This window comes from Chiloscyllium plagiosum, unplaced genomic scaffold (assembly GCF_037043375.1).
Source record: "Chiloscyllium plagiosum isolate Xiang-an unplaced genomic scaffold, Cpla_swu_hap1 HiC_scaffold_19, whole genome shotgun sequence".
NCBI classification, from domain to species: Eukaryota; Metazoa; Chordata; class Chondrichthyes; order Orectolobiformes; family Hemiscylliidae; genus Chiloscyllium; species Chiloscyllium plagiosum.
This window is the reverse complement of record NW_028270157.1, coordinates 71,204,186-71,229,378: the sequence shown is the minus strand read 5'-3', so window position 1 is coordinate 71,229,378 and position 25,193 is coordinate 71,204,186. Positions and strand designations below refer to the sequence as shown.

General features: G+C 44.4%; 1 protein-coding gene across 1 annotated transcript in view; it reads left to right on the top strand.

The window, feature by feature from the left end:
* Positions 1–25,193, top strand: part of nwd1 (NACHT and WD repeat domain containing 1) — a 55,843-nt gene that overhangs the window by 16,865 nt on the left and 13,785 nt on the right. Inside the window, exons 7-14 of the mRNA XM_087996913.1 lie at positions 696–855; positions 2,655–2,772; positions 4,540–4,704; positions 5,540–5,734; positions 7,660–7,782; positions 8,965–9,164; positions 12,346–12,618; positions 17,197–17,287. Of these exons, the coding sequence (XP_087853039.1) occupies positions 696–855; positions 2,655–2,772; positions 4,540–4,704; positions 5,540–5,734; positions 7,660–7,782; positions 8,965–9,164; positions 12,346–12,618; positions 17,197–17,287 (1,325 nt within the window). The remainder of the gene's footprint in view (positions 1–695; positions 856–2,654; positions 2,773–4,539; positions 4,705–5,539; positions 5,735–7,659; positions 7,783–8,964; positions 9,165–12,345; positions 12,619–17,196; positions 17,288–25,193) is intronic.

Sequence of the window (25,193 nt, the reverse complement as noted above, 5' to 3'; positions counted from 1 at the left end):
TGGAGTCACATGTAGGGCCGGACCAGCTATGAATGGTGGATTTTTGTCCCTGGGAGTGGATGGATTTTTACAACTATTGATAACAGTTGTCATGGTGACCATATGCTTTATGTTCCAGGATTTTTAAAAAAATCAACTTTAAGTTCCACCAGCTGCTTTAGTGGGATTTGAACTATGGCTCCCAGACCTGTGGATTACTACACCACCATTTCCCCGTGTTTCAATTGTTCTTTAGTTACTCTTGGCTCAGCCAATGGCAGCCAAAGCAGCCATTTTGAACACTGGCCACTGGGAAGGGAAGTGTGACACGTTAGTTCTGACTTACCCTGTCGAGCCTGGGTAAACAGGAAGCTCACCCCCAGCTCCGTGTGAAGTGTTGACACCCCCTGTGTGCTCCTCAGGGAATCAGGCCTTGAACTGGCCTAATCTCCAGGCGCCCACAACATGAAAGGTAGTTCAGTAGGGAGGATGGGGGTGTAGCTTAGAATCTCTCCCCTCTCACCTCTGCAGGGTCAGACCCGAAAGGGATCAGCTGATCTCTGTAATCAACTGAAGACCTGCAGTATTTCAGTCCAGTCGGCCCCGATCACAGACAGGTACAGTGTGGACTAGGTGACTATTTCAGTTAATTTTAACACAACAGTGTGTCACACCCAGCTGACAGCCAAACATAACGGTTCCTGTGCTTATTTCAGGCAGTTCACGGAGGTGGTGTATGAGCTGTACCTGCTGGCGGAGGAGAAAACCAAACAGCACTCGGTGCTGGCTGATTATTTCAAGGGAACGTGGAGTCATGGCAACAGGAAAAGCATCACACTTCCACTCCTGAAGGAGACTCTGGTTGCAGACAGGAAGGTACAGTTTGCCCAGGCTATGCTTCTCTGCCCCGATTGTCCAAGAATCCACTACTCACTGAGTTCACAGTCCACCATGCGAAAGGCACAAGTCAGGGATGGAATATTCCCCACTTGCCTGGATGGGTGCAGCTACAACAACACTCAAGAAGCTTGACACCATCCAGGACAAAGCAGCCCCCACTTAATTGGCCACAAGCATTCATTCCCTCCACCGCTCAGTGTGTACCACCTACAAGATGCACTGCAGAAATTCACCAAAGATCCTCAGACAGCACCTTCCAAACCCACACACCACTTCCACCTAAAAGGACAAGGGCAGGAGATAAATGGGAATGCCACCACCTACGAGTTATGTTCCAAGCCACTCATCACCCTGAGTTGGAAATGGCCCGCTGTTCCTTCACTGTCGTTGGATCAAAATCCTGGAACTCCTCCCCATACAGCATTGTGGTCGAACCTACAGCTCGCCACCACCTTCTCCTGGGAAATTAGAGACGGGCAATAAATGCTGGCCCCCACCTGCAATGCCCATGCTTTCAATACAATTTACAAATATTTTGATCAGCTATGTTCGAGATATGGTTAAACCGCACAGGAGTTAAAAATGAAGTGACTGCAGGGAGGGATGTGAGATGATTAGGTTGTGTGACTGAAGCCACTATCAAATGATCTGAAGTCCTCAATAGTGAGTCAGAGTCATATAGCACAGAAACAAACCCTTCAGCCCAACATGTCCGTGCAAGCAGACATCCCAATGTGATCTAGTCCCATTTGCCAATATTTGGTCCATAACTATCTAAACTCTTCCCGTTCATATACCCATCCAGATGCCTTTTAAATGTTAAAATTGTACCCAGCTCCTCTGGAAGCTCATTCCATATATGCACCACCCTCTGCATGAAAACAAATTACCCCTCAGGTCCTTTTTAAGTCTTTCCCCTCTCAACTTAAACCTATGCCTTCCAGTTTTTGACTCCCCTAAAAGATGAAAAAAAGACTTTGGCTATTTACCCTATCCATGCCTTTCATGATTTTATAAACCTCTATAAGGTCACCCCTCAGCCTCCGACGCTTCAGGGAAAACAGCCCCAGCCTATTCAGCCTCTCCCTATAGCTCAAACCCTCCAACCCCGGCAACATCCTTGAAAACCTTTTCTGCATCTTCTCAAATTTAACAACATACTTCCTATAGAAGGGATCCCAGAACTGAACGCAGTATCCTAAAGGTGGCCTCATCAATGTCCTGTACAGCTGCAACATGACATCCCAACTTCTATACTCAATGTACTGACCAATGAAAACAAGCGTACCAAACACCATCTTCACTACTCGGGTACCTGTGACTCCACTTTCAAACAACTGTGTACCCACACCCCTAGGTTTCTTTGTTCAGCAACACTCCCCAGTGCCCTACCATTACTGTGTAAGTCCTGGCCTGGTTTGCCTTACCAAAATGCAACACCTCACAGCTATCTCAATTAAACTCCATCTGCCACTCCTCAGCCCACTGGCCCATCTGATCAAGGTCCCAGAATGACAAATAGCTCATAATAACAATAGCTACTAGCCCATGGCCAGAGGGGTAGCTTTCAAGAATGGTCCACAGCCAAGTGATTGCACTGCCACCTCGGACTCAGAGTGTGATAGACACCTCTCAAACCTCTGTCGCTTTGCCTATTGGAAATCAGCTTGGATTAAAACATTCATAGATCCTGGTCCCTTTGTGAACCTCCCTCAGGAGTCAGGGTTCTAGCAGAATCCAATGATTGTGAATCGAACCTTTTTGCTTCGGCCTAGGTCTCTGCTCAGCCACTGAGATTTGGTGACGATGTCCTGAACTTGCGGAAACTGAGCGAACTACCGCACCATCTGCTGAATGGGGGACGCATTGAGGAGCTGAAACAGGAGGTTCTTGGTAAGGAAGAGCTTCTAACCTCACTCTAAGGAGGATGATCGTAATCTGAGATCCTCTGCTTAGTGATCTAAACATGTGTCGGCTATTCTGGGACACTGTGTGTATATTGTATTCAGGACATATCTGGGCACTGAGTGGAGATATTGGCAGAATGATCTTGAAGCCTCTGATTATGAACCATTGAGCTGATGTGACTGTCAGTGACTGTCCTGCGGCCCAGAGAGATGACCAATTAACATCCAATAGACTGTCAGCCATAACTCAGTCATCATGGGTTCAACCCCCAGTCCAGAAACATGAGGACATTGTTAACAGTGCAGCACTGAGGGAATGCAGCTCTGTACGGGATGCTGAATTTTCGCAAAGACATTAAATCAAATCTGTCATCTCAGAGGCATCAAAATCCCCAGGGACTATTTCAAGAAACCCATGGAAGTTTTTCAATAGTCTGGTTAATCTTTAACCCCCAATCATCCATCATTATAATGGAAATTTGACATAATGTCAAATGATGTCAATGTACAATACCCAGTATGCCAGGATATCCTGGTTGTATGTCATATTGCTGTCTGTGGGAACTTGCTATGCCCAAAATTGCTGTTGTGTTTCCTACAAGGTAACTGCATTTTGAAAGTACTTCACTGACTGTATATAGAGTGCCCCATGATTCATACATGTGCATATACACACAGACAGATATGTGTATACCTACCAGGTATAAATTATTCGATCCCTACAGTGTGGATAAAGGCCATCCAGCCGCTCGAGTCCACACCCACCCTCTGAGGAGCATCCCACCTAGACCCACACTCTACCCTATCATCCTGCATTTCTCATGGCTAACCCACCTAAGCCACACACCCCTGGACACTATAGGCAATTTAGCATGACCAATCTATCTAATCTTTACATCTTTGGATTGTGGGAGGAAACTGGAGCACCCGAAGGAAATCCACGCGGACACGGGGAGAATGTGCAAACTCCACACAGACAGTCACCCGAGGCTGGAATCAAACCCAGGTTCCTTGGCGCCATGAAGCAGCCACCATGTCACCCCTTAAAAGTTGCGTATACTACTTTAGAAAAGACTCAACGAAATATAGAACTAAAGATTGAAGGTTTTTAGGAGCCGGTCAGTATTCTCACTCAGGGAACAGGCAAAATGGACAAAACTGATGGAGGTTGAGAAAACATTCCCTTCAGGTTAAAAGAATCATTCCCTGTTGTTGAACTCAGACCGCTCTTGTGTTCTCCTGTGTCGACCTCAGTGCTACAGTTGTATTTGAGAGGTAACTAACACAAGAACCTTTGATACGGGCCTTGTTATTTACTTAACAGTCCTTGACTGGTAAACGTCCCAGCTCCACCAATCGACACTGCTTCACAAACTGCAGTTTTCATTTGTCTCTCCCTCTCAACAGAATACCATTTCCCCATCTGAGTTAATGTCTGACTCAACAACAGTACCACACATTCTCCCACAGGATATATTGAGGCCTAACAGGGCCATGAGCTCTCAGCAATTCAGGCAGCATCCGAGGACAGGCAAAAATCGATGTTTCGGGCAAAAGCCCTTCATCAGCTTTATTCCTGATGAAGGGCTTTTGCCCGAAACGTCGATTTTGCCTGTCCTCAGATGCTGCCTGAATTGCTGTGCTCTTCCAGCACCACTAATCCAGAATCTGGTTTCCAGCATCTGCAGTCATTGTTTTTACCTCATGAGCTCTCAGCACTGTGTTAACATCTTGGGTTCTTTGGAATTTTCAGGGAACATGGAATGGATAGTTTGCAAAGTACAAGCCTCAGGAATGAAAGGTTTGCTGGAGGATTTTTATGCCTGCACCAAGCAAATCGATTGTCCTGAGGTGCAGCTTGTTCAGGATGCACTTTTACTGATCTGGCCAACAGTGGACTTCATGGAGAATGGAATAGGTAAGAGCAACTGCTGATAGTGGAGTGGCTGGTCACTGTCTTGCAGAACAGGAAGAGTTCACATATCCTTGGAGGCTTCTTACTGCATTGATGAATGAATTAGTTAACACAACATTAGAAAATGAGTGAGTTATTCCTGCTGGAATGAAATGGTTTAGCATCCCTTTTGAAAATAGACTAGGTTAACATTCATGACAGAATGGACTGAGTTAATATTCACTGTGAGAATGGACTGAGTTAATATTCACTGTGAGAATAGATTAGGTTAATGTTCATTGTAAGAATGGACTGGGTTAATATTCATCGTCAGATGTGAGACTAGATCGGGTGAACGTTCACTGACTGAATGGACTGGGTTAATGTTCACTGTGAGAATGGACTGGGTTAATGTTCATTGTCAGATGAGAGACTAGATCAGGTGAATGTTAACTGAGAGAATGTATTGGGTAAACATTCACTGAGATACTAGATTAGGTTAACATTCACTGTGAAAATGGACTGGGTTAACCCTTCCTTGAAGAATAGTGTGTGTTATTACTCCTTAGAGATCAGTGTACTCATCACTGACTTAGAGAATGGAATAGGTTAATACTCCCTTAGAAAAGAGAACGGGTTAATATTGGTTTCAGAAATATTTGCTGTCAGTCCTTCAGAGAAGGGAATGGGTTAGCACAGCTGTGATTTAATACTTGTGGTTTGACAAAACCAAATTGGTCACGATAAACATTCACTTGAAATAGAGCTGGTGACCAGTACCTAGTACTTAGATGGTTAGCCATTCTGAAAGAGTGTCCTGTGTAACGTTTAATACCAGTGTCTTGTATTTTCTTTGTAGACCAGAGTGTCCTTTACACTGAGATGTTGGCTCGCCTCCATTTCTTCAAGGGTTCTTACCCAATGATTGACAAACTGTGCCAGCAATGTGAAAGATGGTGTGCTGCATGTCCCAACCCAATCTTCACTCCTCTGTGTGGCTTCTTTCAGCCTCCTGGGGGACCACTAAGAACGACATTGACTGGCTTCAGCAAAGGTACGCTCCACATGTTCCCCTTTCAGTTACACCTTAAAGCATCTGAATTTCTTAGCTGACACAAGATGACACAGAGCTCTACAGCTTTTCACTGCTGGAAGTGTGAGAGACTTACTGAAAGACAAACTAAGACACTTCTTAAATGTGTTACAATTAATGCAACAATTAATTATTTCAGGGTCGGATCATTTATGATCTCAAACGTGAAGATAAATCCTGCCTTAAAGCAATTGAAATATGTTCCCCAAAATATTCCTTAAATTAATTCGCTTTGTTATTTCATCATGTTACATTCACAATTTAAGTTCCCTTATAAAATTAATTTTCATAAAAGTAACCTTTCAGGAACCAACACAACCGAGTATAACTTCTGAAACTAAAAGAGAAATTGCTGGAAAAGCTTAGCAGGTCTGGCAGCATCTGTGGACAACTATCAGGGTCGAGTGACCTTTCCTTAGAAGCAATTTCTATTTTTGAATCTGAGTTACAGCATCTGTAGTTCTTTCAGTTTTTATGGGGTATAATTTCTTTCTTATTTCCTGTAAAATGAATTTCCAGATATTTAATGCATGTGAAAATGAGTTTCTCTTCAAAAGTGAATATTATGGGTGTTCGGTCCTCCACCTGTACAATATTGAAAGTCACTGAAAATAACAAAAAGGACTACAGGGTTTTGACCTTTACATTGGGTGTACACTTGTCAGCTTCTTACTGAATTCAGTGTTTTTGGGATAAAGTGTTGAAAGTACGCCTGAGCTGTTTATCAAGGAAATAAAACAATTCCTGAAAGATCATATCGGCAGGATTATCCAGCTATCCCTGTTGGGGTGAAAGTGTAGGATTCCTGCCGAGGGTGGACCCTGATTAGGGTGGATTGAGTCAGTATCTCACATCATTGAAGCTTCCTCTGTCAGTGCTCAGCTACCTGCCAACGTTCTTTCAGCAAATGCCACTCAGAAATCAATACATTTATCTCAGTTCCTGAATGGTTCCTGTGCTGGAAGGTTGGGGTTTTCATCAGAAGAGGGTATTGTGAGTTGATGTGAATGAGGAAGGGTCACATTTAAGGTTTCCTATTGAAACAAATGAACTCTTCAATCAGTTCACAAATAGCTCAATGGAACTTCCTTTTCATCCCTCTCATTTTTAATTTTTGTCCAATTTCTGGACTTTTGCCACTCCTGGAGCCATAGGGAGAGGTTGAATGGTTGGGGCTGTTTTCCCTGGAGCATCAGAGGCTGAGGGGTCATCTTATAGAAGTTTATCAAATCACGAGAGGCATGGATAGAGTGTATAGTCAAGGTCTTTTCCCTGGGGTGGGGGAGCCCAAAACTAGCGGGCATATTTTTAAGGTGAGAGCAGAAAGATTTAAAAAGAACGTGAGGGGCAACTTTTTCACACAGAGAGTATGAAATAAACTGCCAGAGGAAATGATAAATGCAGGTACAGTTACAGTATTTAACAGACGTTTGGACAGGTATATGAATAATAAAGGGGAGAGGTATAGGGGCCAAACACTGGACTAATATTAGTTTGGGAAATTTGGTCAGCATGTCAGAGTTGGACCGAAGGGTCTGTTTCCATGCTGTATGTCTCAGTGAATGTTATTCCTCAGTAACTCCTTTTAGTCAAGTGCACACCCCATTGACAGCTTATTTCTCTTCTTAGCTTCAGGGGAAATCTTCATTACTGCTCCGAGAACTCTCAAAAGATCAAAACCTTCACAAGGCTGGGAAGAACTAAAAATATGTTAAGGTCAAATGTCAAGTGCAGATTCGTTGAAGTCAAGTTTGTCTTTGAAAAGGCCAACTTCAGGGGAGATCTTCATTAAGTGATCATGAAGGGGATCTGACTAGCTGTGGGTATCATCTCTAATTTACTGTAGCATCTCATTAATGTAGCCATTAACTTGCTTCTGTCCACAGGGGTGACTGCAATGGAGCTAAGTACTGATTGCACACTGCTGGTGGCAGCTTCACTGGATGGAATGATGATCGTATGGAACCTGCAGGATATCGAAGTGATTCACACACTGACAGGCCATTCTGGTGAGGCAAAACGTTACCATGATATAACGCCAAATACGAGTTAACAGCCCCCAGTGGAAGATGAACTATGTGTTCAGTGTAGAGAAAATGGAAAGGTCACCTTTGGAGATTGCAGCTGGCTGTCGAAGAGTTATCCAAAGCATACGATTGGCCATTTTTGAAATACAATCATAGAGTCATACAGCATGGAAACAGACCCTTTGGTTCAACTCATCGGTTCTGACCAGATATCCCAATCTGACCCAATCCTGTTTGTCAGCATTTGGCCCATGTCCCTCTGAACCTTTCTTAATCATATACCCATCCAAAAGTATTTTTAAATGTTGTAATTGTACATACCTTCACTACTTCCTCTGGCAGCTCATTCCATATATGACCTCCCTCCGTGTGAAAGGGTCCGAAAGGAAAACCAATGTTTGTGTTAAACTATCAACTTGGGGGCTCACCACATATTGTCCTGGTGCACCCCATCCATCACCTTCAACATCCAATCCGTCTACTACTGATACTCAGTATCGATTAATGGTGCTGGAAAAGCACAGCAGTTCAGGCAGCATCCGAGGAGCAGTAAAATCGACATTTCGGGCAAAAGCCCTTCATCAGGTATTCCTGATGAAGGGCTTTTGCCCGAAACGTCAATTTTACTGCTCCTTGGATGCTGCCTGAACTGCTGTGCTTTTCCAGCACCACTAATCCAGAATTTGGTTTCCAGCATCTGCAGTCATTGTTTTTACTTACTGATACTCAGTAGCAGCACTGTATACCATCTACAAGATGCACTGCAGGAATTTACCAAAGCTCCATAGACAGCGCCATCCAAACCCATGACCGGATAGATAAGGGGAGCAGATACATGGAATACCATGCAAGTTCCCCTCCAAGCTACTCACCATCCTGACATCACTATTCTTTCACTGTTGCTGGGTCAAAAATCCTAGAATTCTTTCTTTAACGGCGCAGTGGATCTGCCTAGAGAACATGGACTGCAACAGTCTAAGAAAGCAGCTCACCACCACCTTCTCAAGGACAACTACGAATGGGCAATAAATGCTGGGATGGCCTGACATCCCATGAAACAAATGGAAAAACATAATTGTGGGATATCACGACGAACCTGGAAATTCAGGATCCGTCTTGATGGATCTGTCCCTGCTAATCATTTTCATTTGTTATTTGTAATAGCCGAAGTAAAGTGCATCAAGGTGATTCACAACAAGGCTCAAGCTATGTCTGGATCCTTTGACCATACACTGCGCCTGTGGAATCTATTGACCGGGAAAGAGATCTATTCCATCCCAGAGGATCACTCCGGCTATGAACACTTTGCACTGCTCCATGTGGACGAAGCTGCTGACGTGATCTACTCAGTCTCAGGCCCCCAGGTAGAAGAACACTGTGATCCCTCTTTGTAAATGAGATCCCTGTGCTCTGCAGTACAATTCCAAAAGGGAACTTAGACGGATCTTCCCTCAAAAAGCATTTGATTTTCAAGAATCTACTCATACAGTGTGAGGAGCTCAGTGTGCCACTGATGCAAATGATGGGGATGTTCCAATCAGACTCAGGATCCTAGGTTTGTGAGGTGACCCTCACCAATACAGCATTATTTATTATTCTTAAAACCCCGGACAGGAAACAGCAGGAAGACGTGTGAGCATGTGCATGTTGTCAGATGGTTGGTGAGTGCTAGTTAGGCCTGAGGCAAGGACTAGTCCTCTCTGACTTAACCATCCGAGCGAGTTTTGAGAAGATTGAGGTTGAGGTTTTGGATGTAGGTTTGCTCGCTGAGCTGGATGATTCATTTCCAGATGTTTCGTCACCCTACTAGATAACATCTTCAGTGGGCCTCAGAGGAAGCACTGTTGATAATTCCTGCTTTCTATTTATATGTTTGAGTTTCTTTGGGTTGGTGATGTCATTTCCAGTGGTGAAGTCACTTCCTGTTCCTTTTCTCAGGGGGTGGTAGATGGGGGTCTAATTCAATGTGTTTGTTGATAGACATCCTAATTTAGGAACTCTGGTGTCTGTACTCTTTTATTCCAGAATACATCACTCACCATCATTGGACTTTTTCAGAAATACTGCCTCCATTTTCAGCTTCCCATCCTAATATTGGAGAGCGGTTATCTTCTCATAAACCCTATCAACTCAGAATGCCTCTAGAAAAAAGTATCCTTTCAGGGGAGGTGATGGCCTCGTGGTATTGTTGCTGGAATTATTAATCCAGAGACCCAGATTCAAGTCCTGATTTAACAGATGGTGGAATTTGATTTCAATAAAGAATCTGCAATTAAAAGTCTAATAATGGCCATGAAGCCATTGTTAATTCATAGAATCACCACAGAATGAGAGCAGTCCACACTGACTCTCTGAAGAGCATCCACCCAGATACAATCCCCTGTTCCCATAACCCTGTATTTTTCACTATGGCCAATCCACCTAACCTGCATTGAGGCTGGAAACCCACGCAGACACGGGGAAAATGTGCAAATTCTACACAGACAGTTGTCTGAGGCTATGAGGCGAACTGTGAGGCAACAGTGCTAACCACTGAGCCACTGTGCAGCCCTATTGTTGGGAAACCCATCTGATTCACTAATGTCCTTGAGGGAAGGAAATCAGTCATCCTTACTGGGTCTGGCCTACATATAACTCCAGACCTACAGCAATGTAATTGATTCTAAACTGCCCTGTGGGCAATTAGGGACGGGCAATAAATGCTGGCCTATTCAGAGATGCCCACATCCCATGACTGAATTTTTAAAAATGTTGAAACTTTATTGCTGGAACAGCACAGCAGGTCAGGCAGCATCCAGGGAACAGGAGATTCGACGTTTCGGGCACAGGCCCTTCTTCAGGAATGATTCATTCTGCATCTGCAGACCTCACTTTCTCCTTGAATTTTTAAAAAGTCTAGTACAATATATTATGCTGAATTTATTGAATATGGGAACTAATGGAGGTCATTCAAAACTCTTCTGCCATTTAATTAGATTATGACCGATGAATTTTAAGTCTACTGATCAACCTCTGTTCTAAATTCAGTTACATCCTTAGCCTACAAAATGAGCAGGATGCCTTTAGTGCTGTACGTTAAGGTCAAAGAAGAGGACTGAGGCTTATTCCTGATGGGGCTATTTTATTGAATGATCTCTGCTGACCCACAAGGAGCACAGACAGGGAATCTGAGTACTGCATACAATTTTGTCCTTTTATTGAAGGGAAAATGTAACTGCATCGGAGGCAGTTCAGAGGAGGTTCACCAGGATGATCCCTGGTGTGGCAGGATTGTCTTATAGGCAAAGGTCAAACAGTTTGGGATTTGACTCACTGGAGTTTAGTTGAATGAGAGGTGATCCCATTGAAACATATAGGATCCTTAAGGGGCTTGACAGGGTAAATGCTGAGCTGATGTTTCCTGTCAGGGGAAAGTCGAGGATCAGAGGGCATTGTCTCAGAATAAGAAGGCACTAATTTAAAACTGAGCTGAGGAGGAATTTCTTCCCTCAGAGGATTGAGAGTCTTTGCTACAGATGATTGGGGAGGCAAAGTCCTTGTGTGTATTTAAGGCTGAAATAGATAGATTGTTAGTCAGTTATGGAATCAAGCGTTATGGGGAAAGGGCAGGAAAGTGGATGTGAGGAATGTCAGATCAGCCATAATTTTACCGAATGGCAGAGCAGGTTCAAGTGGCCGAATGGCCTACTCCTGTTCCTCTTCATTATGATTTGAGCCATGGTGTAAATTTAAGGAAGAGATAGGCTGATCTTTAATTAGTAATAGGTTAAAGGGTTGTGGAGATGGGGCAGGAAAATGGAGTTAAAGCTGAGATGAGATCAGCCATGATCATATTAAATGGCGAGCAGACTTTAGATTACTTACAGTGTGGAAACAGGCCATTCGGCCCAACAAGTCCACACCAATCCATTCCCCTTCATTTACCCCTTCTATGGGCAATTTAACATGGCCAATTCACCTAACCTGCACATCTTTTGGATTGTGGGAAGAAACTGGAGCACCCGGAGGAAATCCACACAGACACGGGGAGAATGTGCAAACGCCACACAGAGGTGGGAATTGAACCCGGGTCTCTGGCACTGTGAGGCAGCAGTGCCAACTGCTGTGCCACCGTGCTGCCCATAAACTTGAGGGGCTGAATGGCCTCCTCCAGCCCCCATGTCTTATTTTCTGATTAATGTGGATGTATTCCCCTCAAGATGGGAGTCAGATCCAAGCCCATAGCACCAGACCCCATTTCATTTGAAACCTTGTGAGAAGAAAACTGGTAGATGAGAGTCAATCACAGTATAAGTACCAGGAGGAGGCGCTGTTTCACATGACTCCATCCCCAGATGGAGTTTCTCGAAACTGTCCAAAAACTGGAAGAGAAGTTGTTTCACTTTGATGTTAGGCATTGCCAAGTGTGTCTTCAATCTCTGGCAGGACTAATGGGAAAATAATTGCGCTGGGGGAATCAGATTTTTTTGTAAAGTAAGAGATTTCCTTGCTTGTCCAGATTCTAACAGTACTTACAGTCCATCTTATGATCTTTCTTGCTTTCAGATTAAGGCTTGGCACCTGAAAAACGGACAGCCTCTGTTCCAATTATCCGGTGGCACCTTGGACCACACCACATGTACAGCAGTGCTCGGATCCCACAGCTCGCTACTCACCATGTCCTTTGGGGGCACATTGTGTGTGTGGGATGAAATCCAGGGCACTCGACAGAACACTTACCATCTCACCGGCCTAAGTCTCTCCACCCCGACCTGCATTCTTTCAATCAGAAGCCAGGACAAAGTCGCGGTGGGATTCAACGATGGCTTTGTGGCAATGGTATGGAATGTTCAGGTTCGAGTTGCAGGAAGTGCCTTTGAACTTCTTATGGGTAATCTCCAGTGTACATTTCTGGGAAAAGCTGTTGCTGGCCCAGGATCAGCTCACAACTGAGTTGTTGCATGGAATGACAGATAAGCTTGAGATTATATTTGTTTGCTCTGAATTTAATCTGCGCTGTTCGATTTCTTAGAGCTATTCTTTCTGTCTCAATTAACATATATGTAGCAGATTTTTACCTGTACAGTTGATGTAACTCAGGCGTGAGGGATTTACAAAGGGTGCTGCAACTCCTTAAAGGACTATAGCATCTATTTAAGCAGCACTGTGAATGCTTGAAGCAAGCTCAATGACTTGCTACTCAACGTGAAGCCTATTCTGGGAATAACCCTTATTCCAGGGAAATTCCAGCCTCAAGCGACTGTCTGTGTGAAGTTTGCATGTTCTCCCCGTATCTGCGTGGGTTTCCTCCAGGTGCTCCGGTTTCCTCCCATAGTCCAAAGATGTTCAGGTCGGGTTGATTAGCCATGGGAAATTGTCCTGTAGCTTCCAAGAGTGGATGAGCCATGGTCACAGAGTCAGAAAATGGTAGAGTCCTACAGCACGGAGACAGACCCTTTGGCCCAAACTGGTCCATGCTGACCAAAATGTCCGTCCACACTAACCCCATTTCCCTGCACATGGCCCTGTATCCTTCTAAACATTTCCTATCCGTGTTTTTGTCCAAATGCCTTTTAAATGTTATTACTGTACCCGTCTTAACCACTTCCGCTGGCAGCTCATTCTATATGTGTACCACCCTCTGTGTAGAAAAGTTACCCCTCAGGTGCCCTTTTATTCTTTCCCCTCTAACCTTAAAGTGATGCCCTCTAGTCCTCAATTTCCAACCCTGGGAAAAAGACTTAGTGCAATCACCCTATCCATGCTTCTCATGATGTTATACACCTCTATAAGATTCCCTCAGTCTCCTATGCTCTAAAGAAAAATGTCCTAGCTTTTCCAACCTTTCCCTATAACCTAGAACCTTGAGTCCTGGCAACATCATTGTAAATTTCTTCTGTACTCTTTTCAGTTTAATAAAATCCTTCCAATAGCAAGATGACCAAAACTGAACACAATACTTCAAGTGCGGCTTCACCAACATCCTATATAACTGCAACATAACTTCCTAATTTGTATATTCAGTGCCCTGACTGGTGAAGGCCAGTGTGCCAAAAGCCACTTTCATTGCCTTGGCTACCTGTTACTTCACTTTCAGAGAACCATGGACCTGAACTGCGAGGTCCCTCTGTTCCACTACACTCCTTAAGGCCCTACCACTCACCATGAAACTCCTACCTCTGTTTGACTTTGCAAAATACAAGACCTCACATTTATTTATATTAAACTCCATTTGCCATTTCTCAGCCCACTTTCCCAGCCCACTTCCCCAGCTGATCAACGTCCTGCTGCAATTTCTGACAACCTTCCTCACTGTCCATGATGATGCCTATTTTACTATCATCAGCAAACTTACTAATCATGCCTTGTACATTCTCATCCAGATCATTGATACAGATAACAAACAGTAATGGGTCCAACACCGACCCCTGAGGCACTCCACCAGTCACAGGCCTCCAGTCTGACAACCATCCTTCCACTGTTACCCTCTGCTTCCTACCATCAAGCCAATTGTGTATCCAATTTGCCAGCTCCCTCAGCTTCCATATGATCTAACCTCCCAGAGCAGCCTACCAGGTGGAACCTTATCGAAGGCCTTACTGAAATCCATATAGACCTCATCGACCACCCTGCCATCTTCAACCTTCCAGGTCACTTCATCAAAGAATGCTGACAAATTTGTGAGGCATGATCTCCCATGCACAAAGTTAATCAAATCCTGTCTTTCCAAATGCATGTAGATCTTATCTCTCAGAATCTTCTCAAGTAACTTACCCACCACAAATGTTAAGCTTACTGGTCTATAGTTCCCGGGTTTTTCTTTGCAACCCTTCTTGAATAACAGCACAACATTCACTACCCTCCAGACTTATGGGACCTCACCCGTGGCTAACGATGATACAAAAATATCAGCCAGGGTCCCCACAATTTCTCTCTCGTTGTTTGCAGTGATCTTGGATATATCTGGTCAGGACCAGGAGATTTATCCACTTTTATATACTCTCATACATCCAACACCTTCCCTTCTGTGATATGGACTGTCCCCAAGATATGACCACTAACTTCCCCAAGTTCCCAAGTCCTTATGTCTTTCTCCATGGCCAACACAGAGGAGGAATATTCATTGAGGACTTCGGTTCTACACATACGTGCCCACTTTGGTCCTTGAGGAGTCCTATTCTCTTGTTATTCTTTTTCCTTTAATATACTTAAATAACCTCTCTGGATTCACCCTAATTTTCTCAGCCAAGGCTATCTCATGCCCCTTTTTCGCCCTCCTGATTACCTCCTTCAGTAAAATCCTGCATCCCCTATACACCTCCAGGGATTCCCTTGATCCCAGCTGCCTGTACCTGAGCCATACATCCTTCTTTTTCCTGGTCAAAGCCTCAATACCTCTTGTTATCCAGGGTTCCCTATTCCTGTCAACCTTGTCTTTCACCCTCACAGAAAATTATAGACCTTGAACTCTAGCCATCTCAGTTTTAAAGACCTCCCACTTACCAGAGGTCTCTTTGCCTGCAAACAAACGACTCCAATCAACCCCTGAAAGTTCCTGTCTAATTTCATTTGAAGCTCACCTTGCCCCAATTTAGAACTTGAACCTATGGATCAGTTTTGTCCTTCTCCATAGCTATTGTAAAATTAATAGAATTATGGTCACTGGTCCCAAAGTGCTCCCCCAATGTCACCTCAGTCACCTGTCTTGCCCTATTTCCCAAGAGTAGATTGAGTTTTGCTCCTTCCTAAGTAGGGCCCTCTCTATACTGCTTGAGGAAACTTTCCTGAATGCACTTAACAAATTCCACCCCATCTAAGCCATTAACGCTATGGCAGACCCAATCTATTTTAGGAAAATTAAAATCCCCAACTATGATAATCCTATTGCTCCTGTAGGTTTCCCCAATCTCCCTGCACATTTGTTCCTCTAATTCCTGTTGACTATTTGGGGGCTGATAGTACAACCCCAATAACAACACTATCCCCTTCTTATTTCTTAGCTGCACTCACAAAGCCTCATGGATGATCCTTCAGTTATTCCATCTCTGATTACTTCTATGATACTGACCTTATTCAAAAATGCAACTCCCCCTCCTCTCTTTCCACCATCTCTGACCCGCCTAAAGCACCTGCACTGTGGCACATTAAGCTGCCAGTCCTGTCCCTCCCTTAGCAATATTTCTGTAATTGCTATAATATCCTAGTCCCATCATCAAAAGTCCTCTTGCATCAAAATAAATCCAACAGGCATTCCTTCCTCCCTGTCATGTTCCAGCCTGACCTTTACTATTTCTGATTACTGTATCACCTTCCAGCTCTTCTGTTGCCTCCCTGCTGTTGAGGATTCCCACCCCCCTGCCAACCTAGTTTAAACCCTCCCTTGTAGCACTAGTAAACCTGTCCATGAGGATATTCGTCCCCCTCCAGTTCAGGTGCAACCTGTCCCTCTTGAATAGGTCACCTCTGCCTCAGAAAAGATCCCAATGATCTAAAAATCTGAATCCCTGCCTCCTTCACCAATTCTTTAGCCCCACATTTATCCGCCATATCTTCCTGTTCTTACCCTCACTATCACATGGCACCGGAAGTAATCTGGAGATTACCGCCGGTGAGGTTGTGGTTTTTAATTTTCTTCCTAGCTCTGTATAATCATTCTGCAAGACCTCATCCCTATTTCTACCTATGCCATTTGTGCCAACGTGTACAATGACTTCTAGTTGCTCACCCTCCCCCTTGAGAATGTTCTGCAGCTACTCCGAGTCATCCTAGACCCAGGCACCTGGGAGGCAACACACCATCTTGGATTCCCATTTGCCAGCACAGAATCTCCTGTCTGTCCACCCAACTATCGAGTCTCCTATCACTAAGATCCTGTTGACCTTTACCCTTTCCTGCTGTGCCCCAGAGCCAGTCATAGTGCCACTGACCTGGCTACTGCTGCTTTACCCTGAACAGTCATCCCCTCTCCCAATAAGTATACTTGTTTTTGAGGGGAATGGCCACAGGCGACTCCTGCACTCTCTGCCGACTCCTTTTGCCTTTCCAAATGGTCACCCAACTACAGTCTGCCTGCACCTTAGGTGTGACCACCTCACAAAAACCGATCTCTGTGGGGTTACGGGTATAGGGTAGGAGGCAGGGTGGGATGCTCTTCGAAGGGTTGGTGCAGACTCAAAGGACCGAATGGTCTCTTTCCACGCTGTAGGGTTTCTGTGAGACCAGCCACTAGTTCCTTCATGCACAAGAAAGATTGTTACACCACAAGGGACATACTGAACTGACAATATAGATGAGTCAAATGACCTTTCTTGGTTATGTTGACATTGTAATTTCACAGACCATACCTTATAAGATTTGCAGATTGACCGAGAATATCATGGATTCATTTCTAAGAATTTCCCCTTTTCTTTTCCACAGGTATCTCTGGATGGGAGCTGCGACACAGCAAGGGTCAATTGTCCAATCACATTCTTGCTTGCTTCAAAAGATGAAAAGTGTCTTTTGGCAGGTACTGACCATATCAGAATCTCTCAAAAGACAGTTTTGTTTTTAAAAATATAAATTGTGTGGTTTACACAGTCACTGAGACCAGCTTTCAATTCCTAATGTATTCATTGAATTTAAATTTCACCAGTAGCAGGACTTGAACTCATATTCTCCTGGACATTCATGTATGCCTATGAATTCTCAGTCTGATGACATTAGCACTTTAATCATAACCATCCTCAAATTCTTCATCCCAAACACTCTCTAGAAACAGGGCGAAAGTGAGGACTGCACATACTGGCGACCAGAGTCGAAAGTGTGGTGCTGGAAAAGCACAGCAGGTCAGGTAGCATCTGAAGAGCAGGAGAGTCGATGTTTCGGGCATAAGCTCTTCATAATGAAGGGCTGATGAAGGGCTTCTTCCCAAAATGTCAATTCTCCTGCTGCCTGACTTGCTGTACTTTTCCAGCACCACACACTCGACTCTCTGTAAACACCCATGAATATGGTCAGGCTAAAATGCGCTCAGGAGATGAATACTGTTCAACAATTGATGAGGCATGCTCAGCAGCTTTCACACTCTCCTTGACAGAATACAAGAAAATAGCAGATCTATGTATTGCATTCCTGCTCTAATCTCTCTTTCTCTCTCTCTCTTTCACTCCCTCTTTCTCTGCAACTCCCCCTCTCACACCCCCAACCACCATGTCTATCACCACAGCCTCACAGGATTCCACCCTCAGGTGACTGTCTGTGTGGAGCTTGCATATTCTCACTGTGACTTCATAGGTTTCCTCCAGGTGCTCCAGTTTCCTCCCAAAGTCCAAAGATCTGACGGTTAGGTGGGATTGGCCATGCTAAATTGCCCCATAGTGCACAGAGTTAACCATGGGAAATGCAGGGTTATAGGACAGGGTGGAGGTGCAGATCTGGGTGGGATGGTTGTCAGAAGATCTACATGGACTCGGGTGAGCTGAATGGCCTGCTTCCACACTGTAAGGATTCTGTGATTGCAAACTTCCTTCTCCCTGCACTGTTACAGTAATACTACCAATTTCTATCCATCACTGCCCTTCATCATCTCAAGGGGGCACTGGCTGTGCAAATCATTCCTGGCATCCCCTTTAGTAAAAGACACTAAAGGAGAATGAACACTATGATACTTACAGTAAGAATGAAAGATCCAAACACCACAAATAGATGCCCTTTTTTTGCCTAAGCTTTAGCATGATATTGACATATTTTAGACTAGATAAGTGCTTTAACAAAACTGATTTGCTCAAGCTTTCCTTTATTTTGATATCAATATAACAAATTTCCATCTCTTTTCCTCAACCATTTACCAACAGGAGCTTTCCTATTGCTGAGAACATAAGAACAAGGAGCAAGAAGAGACCATTCAGCCCCTCGAGCCTGCTCCACCATTTAATATAATCATGGCTGAATGTATCTCAGTCTCAACTCCACTTTTCAGCTGCTCTCCATAACCTCTCAACCCATTACTAATTAACAGTCTGTCTATCTCCTCCTTACATTTACTCAATGCCCTCACTTTTGGGGAGTGAATTCCAAAAGTTCACAACCCTCCGAGAGAAATAATGTCTCTGTATCTCTGTTTTAAGTCTGCCGTGCCTTATCCTAAAACTATGACCTCTCGTTCTAGATTGTCCCAGATGAGGAAACATCCTCTCTATGTCTACTTAGGCAATCGCCTTTAGCATCTCCATCACATCTCCTCTCACCTTCTAAACTGCAGAGAGTAGGGGCCGAAACTGTTTAGTCTCTCTTCATAAGACAAACCTTTCATCTCTGGAATCAATCTAGTGAACCTCCTCTGAACTGCCTCCAATAAAACTACATCCCTCCTCAGGTAAGGGGACCAAAATTGTATGCAATACTCCAGGTGTAGTCTCACTATTGCCTTGGACAGTTGCAGCAACATTTCCCTGCTTTAATACTCTATTCCTTTACAGATAAATACCAAAATTCTATTTAACTCCCTGACTACCTGCTGTCCCTGCATACTAGCTTTCTGCAAACATACACAGCAACATAAAACCACCCTGCACTGAAGCACACTGAAGTTTCTTTCCATTTAAATAATAAGTTGCCTTTCTATTCTTCTGACTAAAATGGATAACCTCACACTCACTCACATTTAACTTCATCTGCCCATTAAACTTTAGCCCATCCACCTATATCCATATCCATTTCTTATGTCTTCATTGCAACTTACTTCCCACCTATTTGAAGTCAACAAGTTTCTGAAGGGGGAGCGTGAGCAGCTAGAAGTCATGGTACGCATTGGCACCGATGACATAGCTAGCAAAAGACTTGAGGATCTAAGAAGTGATTTCAGGGAGTTAGGTTGGAAGCTAAAAAGCACATCGAGTAGAGCAGTAATCTCAGAATTACTACTGATGCCACGTGTTAGTGAAGGGAGGAACAGGAAGTGAGTGCAGCTAAACATGTGGCTACAGGGCAGGTGCTGGAGGGAGGGCTTCAGATACTTAGATCATTGGGCTACCTTCTGGGGAAGGTGGGACCTGTACAGGAAGTACAGGTTGCACTTAAACTGGAGGGGCACCAATCTCCTGGGTAGGAGATTTGCTCGAGCATTTCAGGAGGGTTTTAACTAGTTTGGCAGGGAACCAGAGCTACAGATCAGAGGAGAGGGTAGTTGTTGAATGGGCAGAAATAGAATGCAGAGAGTCTGTCAGGATGGGTTGATAGGGCAAAGGGATGGGTTTAATTGTATCTGTTTCAATGTAAGGAGTGTCAGGAATAAGAGTGATGAACTTAGAGCATGGATCAGTATTTAGAACTATGATGTTGTGGCCATAACGGAGATATGGATTTCACAGGGCAGGAATGGTTGCTGGATGTTCCAGGGATTAGAAATTTTAAAGAGAATAGGAAGGGAGTAGGATTGCTAATTAGAGTACAACACAGCTGCAGAAAAGGAGGTTGTTGAGGAGGGTTTCTGTACTGAGTCAGTATGGATAGACGTAGTAACAGGAAAGCAGCAGTAACTTTATTGGGAGTTTTCTATAGACCCCTCAATGGCAGCCGAGAGATGGAAGAACAGATTAGACAGCAGATCTTGGAAAGGTGCAGATGTAACAGTTGTTGTGATGCGTGACTTCAACTTCCCAATATTGATTGGAACTTCCTTAGTGCAGATGGTTTGGGTGGAGCCGATTTTGTCAGGTATGTCAGGGAAGGATTCCTGACTCAGTATATGGATAGGCTGACTAGGGGGGAGGCCATATTGGATTTGGTGCTAGGCAACAAGCCAGGCCAGCTGTCAGATCTCTCAGTGAAAGAGCATTTTGGTGACAACTGCCTCACTGTTACCATAGCCACAGAGAGGGATCGGAACAGACAGTATGGGAAGATATGTAATTGGGAGAAGGGAAACTATACCGGTATTACTCAGGAGTTGTGGAGTATAAATTGGAAACAATTGTTCTACAGGAAATGCACAACAGAACGTGTGCCTGAAGAGGTAGGGGAGGCCCTAAATGTGTTTTTTGCTTCAGTATTAACTAGAGAGAGGGACCTCGTTGATAGTGAGAACATCATGGATCAGGTTAATAGGCTTGAACAGATTGATGTTAAGAAAGCGGATGTGCAGGAAATTCTGGGAAGCATTAAGATAGATTAGTCCCCAGATATATCCAAGGTTACTACGGGAAGCGAGGAATGAGATTTCTGCACCTCTGGCGATGACCTTTGCATCCTCACTCTCCCCAGGAGTAATACCAGATGATTGGAGGGAGGCAAATGTTGCTTCTCTGTTCAAGAAAGGGAATAGGGAAATCCCTGGGAATTACAGACCAGTCAGTCTTACATCTGTGGGTGGCAAGGTATTGGAAAGGATTCTGAGAGATAGGATTTGTGACCACTTGGACAAACATAGTTTGATTAAAGATAATCGACGTAGCTTTGTGAGGGGCAGGTCATGCCTCACAAGCCTTATTGAGTTCTTTGAGGAGATGATGAGACACATTGACGAAGTTTGAGCAGTGGATGTGCTGTTTATGGATTTTCAGTTAAGCATTTGATAAGGTCCCCCACGGTAAGCTCATTCAGAAAGTTGGAGATCTGGGATACAGGAGAGTTTGGCTGTCTGGATACAGAATTAGCTGGCTGAAAGGACACAGCGAGTGGTAGTGGATGGAAAGCATTCCCCCTGGAAGTTGGTGACCAGTGGTGTCCCACAGGGATTTGTTCATGGGCCGCTGTTCTTTGTAATTTTTATAAATGACTTGGATGAAGAAGTGGAAGATTGGGTTAGTACGTTTGCCAATGACACAAAGATTGGTGGTGTTGTAGAGTGTTGAGGGCTATTGCAGGCTGCAACAAGACATTAACAGGATGCAGCACTGGGCTGAGAAGTGGCAGCTGGAATTCAACCTGGAGAAATGTGAAGTGATTCATTTTGGAAGGTCAAATTTGAATACAGATTACTGGGTTAAAGGCAGTGTGGAGGAACAGAGGGATCTTGGGGCCCATGTCCATAGATCCCTCAAAGTTGCCACCCCAGTTGATAGGGTCTTTACAAAGCCATATGGTGTGCTGGCTTTCATTAACAGGGGGATTGAGTTTAAGAGCCACAAGGTTTTGCTGCAGCTCTAGAAAACCCTGGTTAGTCCACATTTGGATCATTGTGTCCAGTTCTGGTTCCTTCATTACTGGAAGGATGTTGATGCTTTAGAGAGGGTGCAGAGGAGATTTACCAGGATGCTGCCTGGACTGGAGGGTATGTCTTATGAAGAAAGGTTGAGGGAGCTAGGGCTTTCCTCATTGGAGCGAAGAAGGATGAGAGGTGACTTGATGGAGATGTACAAGGTAATGAGAGGCATAGATAGAGGAGATAGCCAGAGACTTTTCCCCAGGGCAGAAATGGCTGCCACAAGGGGTCAAAACTTTAAGGTGATTGGAGGAAGGTATATAGGAGATGTCAGAGGTAGGTTCTTTACCCAGAGAGTGGTGGGTGCGCGCAATGCACTGCCATTAGTGGTAGTAGAACCAGAGACATTAGGCGCATTTAAATGACTCTTAGCACATGGACGGCAGTAAATTGAGAGGTGTGCAGGTTAGACTGATATTAGATTAAGATAAATGCTCGGCACAATATCGTGGGCCAAAGGGCCTGTACTATTCTATGTTCTATGTTTAATGTCATCTGCATCAAAGTCATTAAAGTTATTTAAGCTTTATTTGGCCCAAGTCATTTTCCAGAAAGTATTTTCAGCCTGGCTGGTTCATTTTGAAGAGACTGACAGAACTGACTTCCTCTCCACCAACTAGGAGAAAGTGAGGTCTGCAGATGCTGGAGATCAGAGCTGAAAATGTGTTGCTGGAAAAGCGCAGCAGGTCAGGCAGCATCCAAGGAGCAGGAGAATCGCCCTTCTTCAGAAACATCTCATGCCTGAAACGTCGATTCTCCTGCTCCTTGGATGCTGCCTGACCTGCTGCGCTTTTCCAGGGACACATTTTTCAGCTCCTCTCCACCAACACCTCCATTTTCAATTTTCATCTTCCACAGCTTCAGTCTTCCATATATCAGTAACCTCCAAGAGCCCTTTGATGCTACAATGGTTCAGTGATGGACTTGAACTGGCACTGACTGAGCTTTTTCAGTCTGCAGTTTATGAGAATCCATACTGGAAGAAGACTCTATACTCTCTGTCCTCCTTCCTTTCAGGAAAAGTATCCTGTTCATGGCAGGACCCTGAGCAGCATCGATGTGCAGAGAAATCTTGGGGTTCAAGTCCATAGTTCCCTGAAATTGGCCACGCAAGTAGATAGGGTGGTAAAGAAGGCATGCTTGCCATTATTGGCATTGAGTACAAGAGTCAGGATGGCATGTTGCTTCTTCATAAGACTTTTGTTAGGCCACACTTAGAGTATTGCATTCAATTCTGGTCAACACATTACAGGAAGGATGTGGAGGTTTTGGGGAGGGCACAGAAGACATTTACCAGGATGTTGTCTTGATTAGAGGGCACGAACAATAAGGAGAGGCTAGAAAAACTCAGGTTGTTTTCTCTGGAGTGGCAGAGACTGAGAGGAGATTTGATAGAAGTCTTATGAGATGCATAGAAGCTGTTGACAGAATCTTTTTCCTTGAGTTAAAATCTCTAAAGCTAGGGAGCGTGCATTTAAGGTGAGAGGGGGGGAAAGTTCAAAGGAGATGTGAGTGGCAGGAGTCTGGGATGTGCTGCCAGGGTGGTGGTGGAGACAGATACAATAGGGGTGTTTAAGGGACTTTTAGATAGGCACATGAATATGCAAGGAATGGAGGGATATGGACCAAGGACAGGCAGCAGGGATTAATTTAAATTGGCATCATTGTGGGCTGAAGGGCCCGTTCCTGTACTGTGCTGTTCCATGTTCATCCCTGGTCTCAATCGCTCCACAGGTTTTAGTGCGTAGCCATTTTAGGTGAGTGGCTGTCTTGGTGTCCTTGAGATTGGCTGTCGCTATGTCATATGACAAACTGGTTCACAGCCAGGCTGAGTGCGATAGTGGCTGCTCAATGACTGTTACAGGAACAGGAACTGGGTGGTTTTGAAGTGTAGGTGATGACACTGTAAGTACTGATGATCTAAGTACGGAGCTTTTCAGAACGGCAATCAGATAGACTGCAGGAGACAGGTTGCTTCTCATTACCAGCCGTAAATGAGGCGTCGACAGAAAATCTTCCAATGGACTGTGCCCAAATCACTTGGAGCGTAGAAGGAATGTCGCTCCGTCGCAACTTCCACAGGATCTGAGAACAATCCAAACAGACAATTCAGCCACTCAAGCCTGTTCCATCATTCTATCAAGCTTTGGCTAGTCTGTGCCTCAACTTTAGATTAGAGTGGCACTGGAATAGCACAGCTCTCCACTCTGCAGGCACCCTGCCTCTATTCCTGATGAAGTGCTTTTGCCCGAAACATCGATTTTCCTGCTCCTCGAATGCTGCCTGACCTGCTGTGCTTTTCCAGCACCACTCTAACCTAGACTCTGGTTTCCAGCATCTGCAGTCCTTGTTTTTACCTATGCCTCAACTTTATTGGCTGACCTTCCACCAACAAATATCTATCCACCCCAAGCCCAGGAGTTCCAATCGACTCAATGTTTGTAGCCTTCGGGGTTGAGAGTTCCAGATTACACATTGTGTGACATACTGTTTTCTGGTTTCGACCTGAATAGACCAGTTCTAATTGGGTTTATCCAGCCTTGTCCTAGACTCCCTCCATTTCAGAGTGTTTTAGGTGGGTAAGGGAAACAGAGAAGTAATCATTTCCACTGGATGGGGAGTCCATAACAAATGATTTTAAGTTTGGTTAGCCTCCAAAGTGATATGATAACTCTGAAAATTCTGAGCTGTTGAAAAGCATTAGGTTAGCTAAGTTCCCAGAGTCTGGTGGGATTTATCCCAGGATACTGAAGGAGGAAAGGGGGAAGATTGCTGGGGATTTTTGTATTGTCTTTGTATCCAGAGAAATAGCAGAAACAGTTTAATCTGAACAAGTGCGAGGTGATGTGTTTTGTCAGGTCAAATGCAAGAAGAAAGTAGAGAATTAATGGTAGGACCCTTAGGAGCATTGATGTATTGAGGGATCTTAGGGTGCAAGTCCATAGCTCCTTGAAAGTGGCAACACAAGTGGTTAAGGTGGTAAAGAAGGCTTATGGCATGCTTGCCTTCATTGGTCAGGGCACTGACCATATAAATTGGTAAGTCAGGTTGCAGCTGTATCAAACTTCAGCTGATCCACATTTGAGGGATTGTGTGCACTTCTGGTCACCACACTGCAGGAAGGAGGTGGAGGCTTTGGAGAGGGTGCAAAAGAGGTTCAGCTGGATGTTGCCTAGATTGGACTATATTCACTAGAACGAGAGGTTGGATAAACCTGGATTGTTTTCGCTAG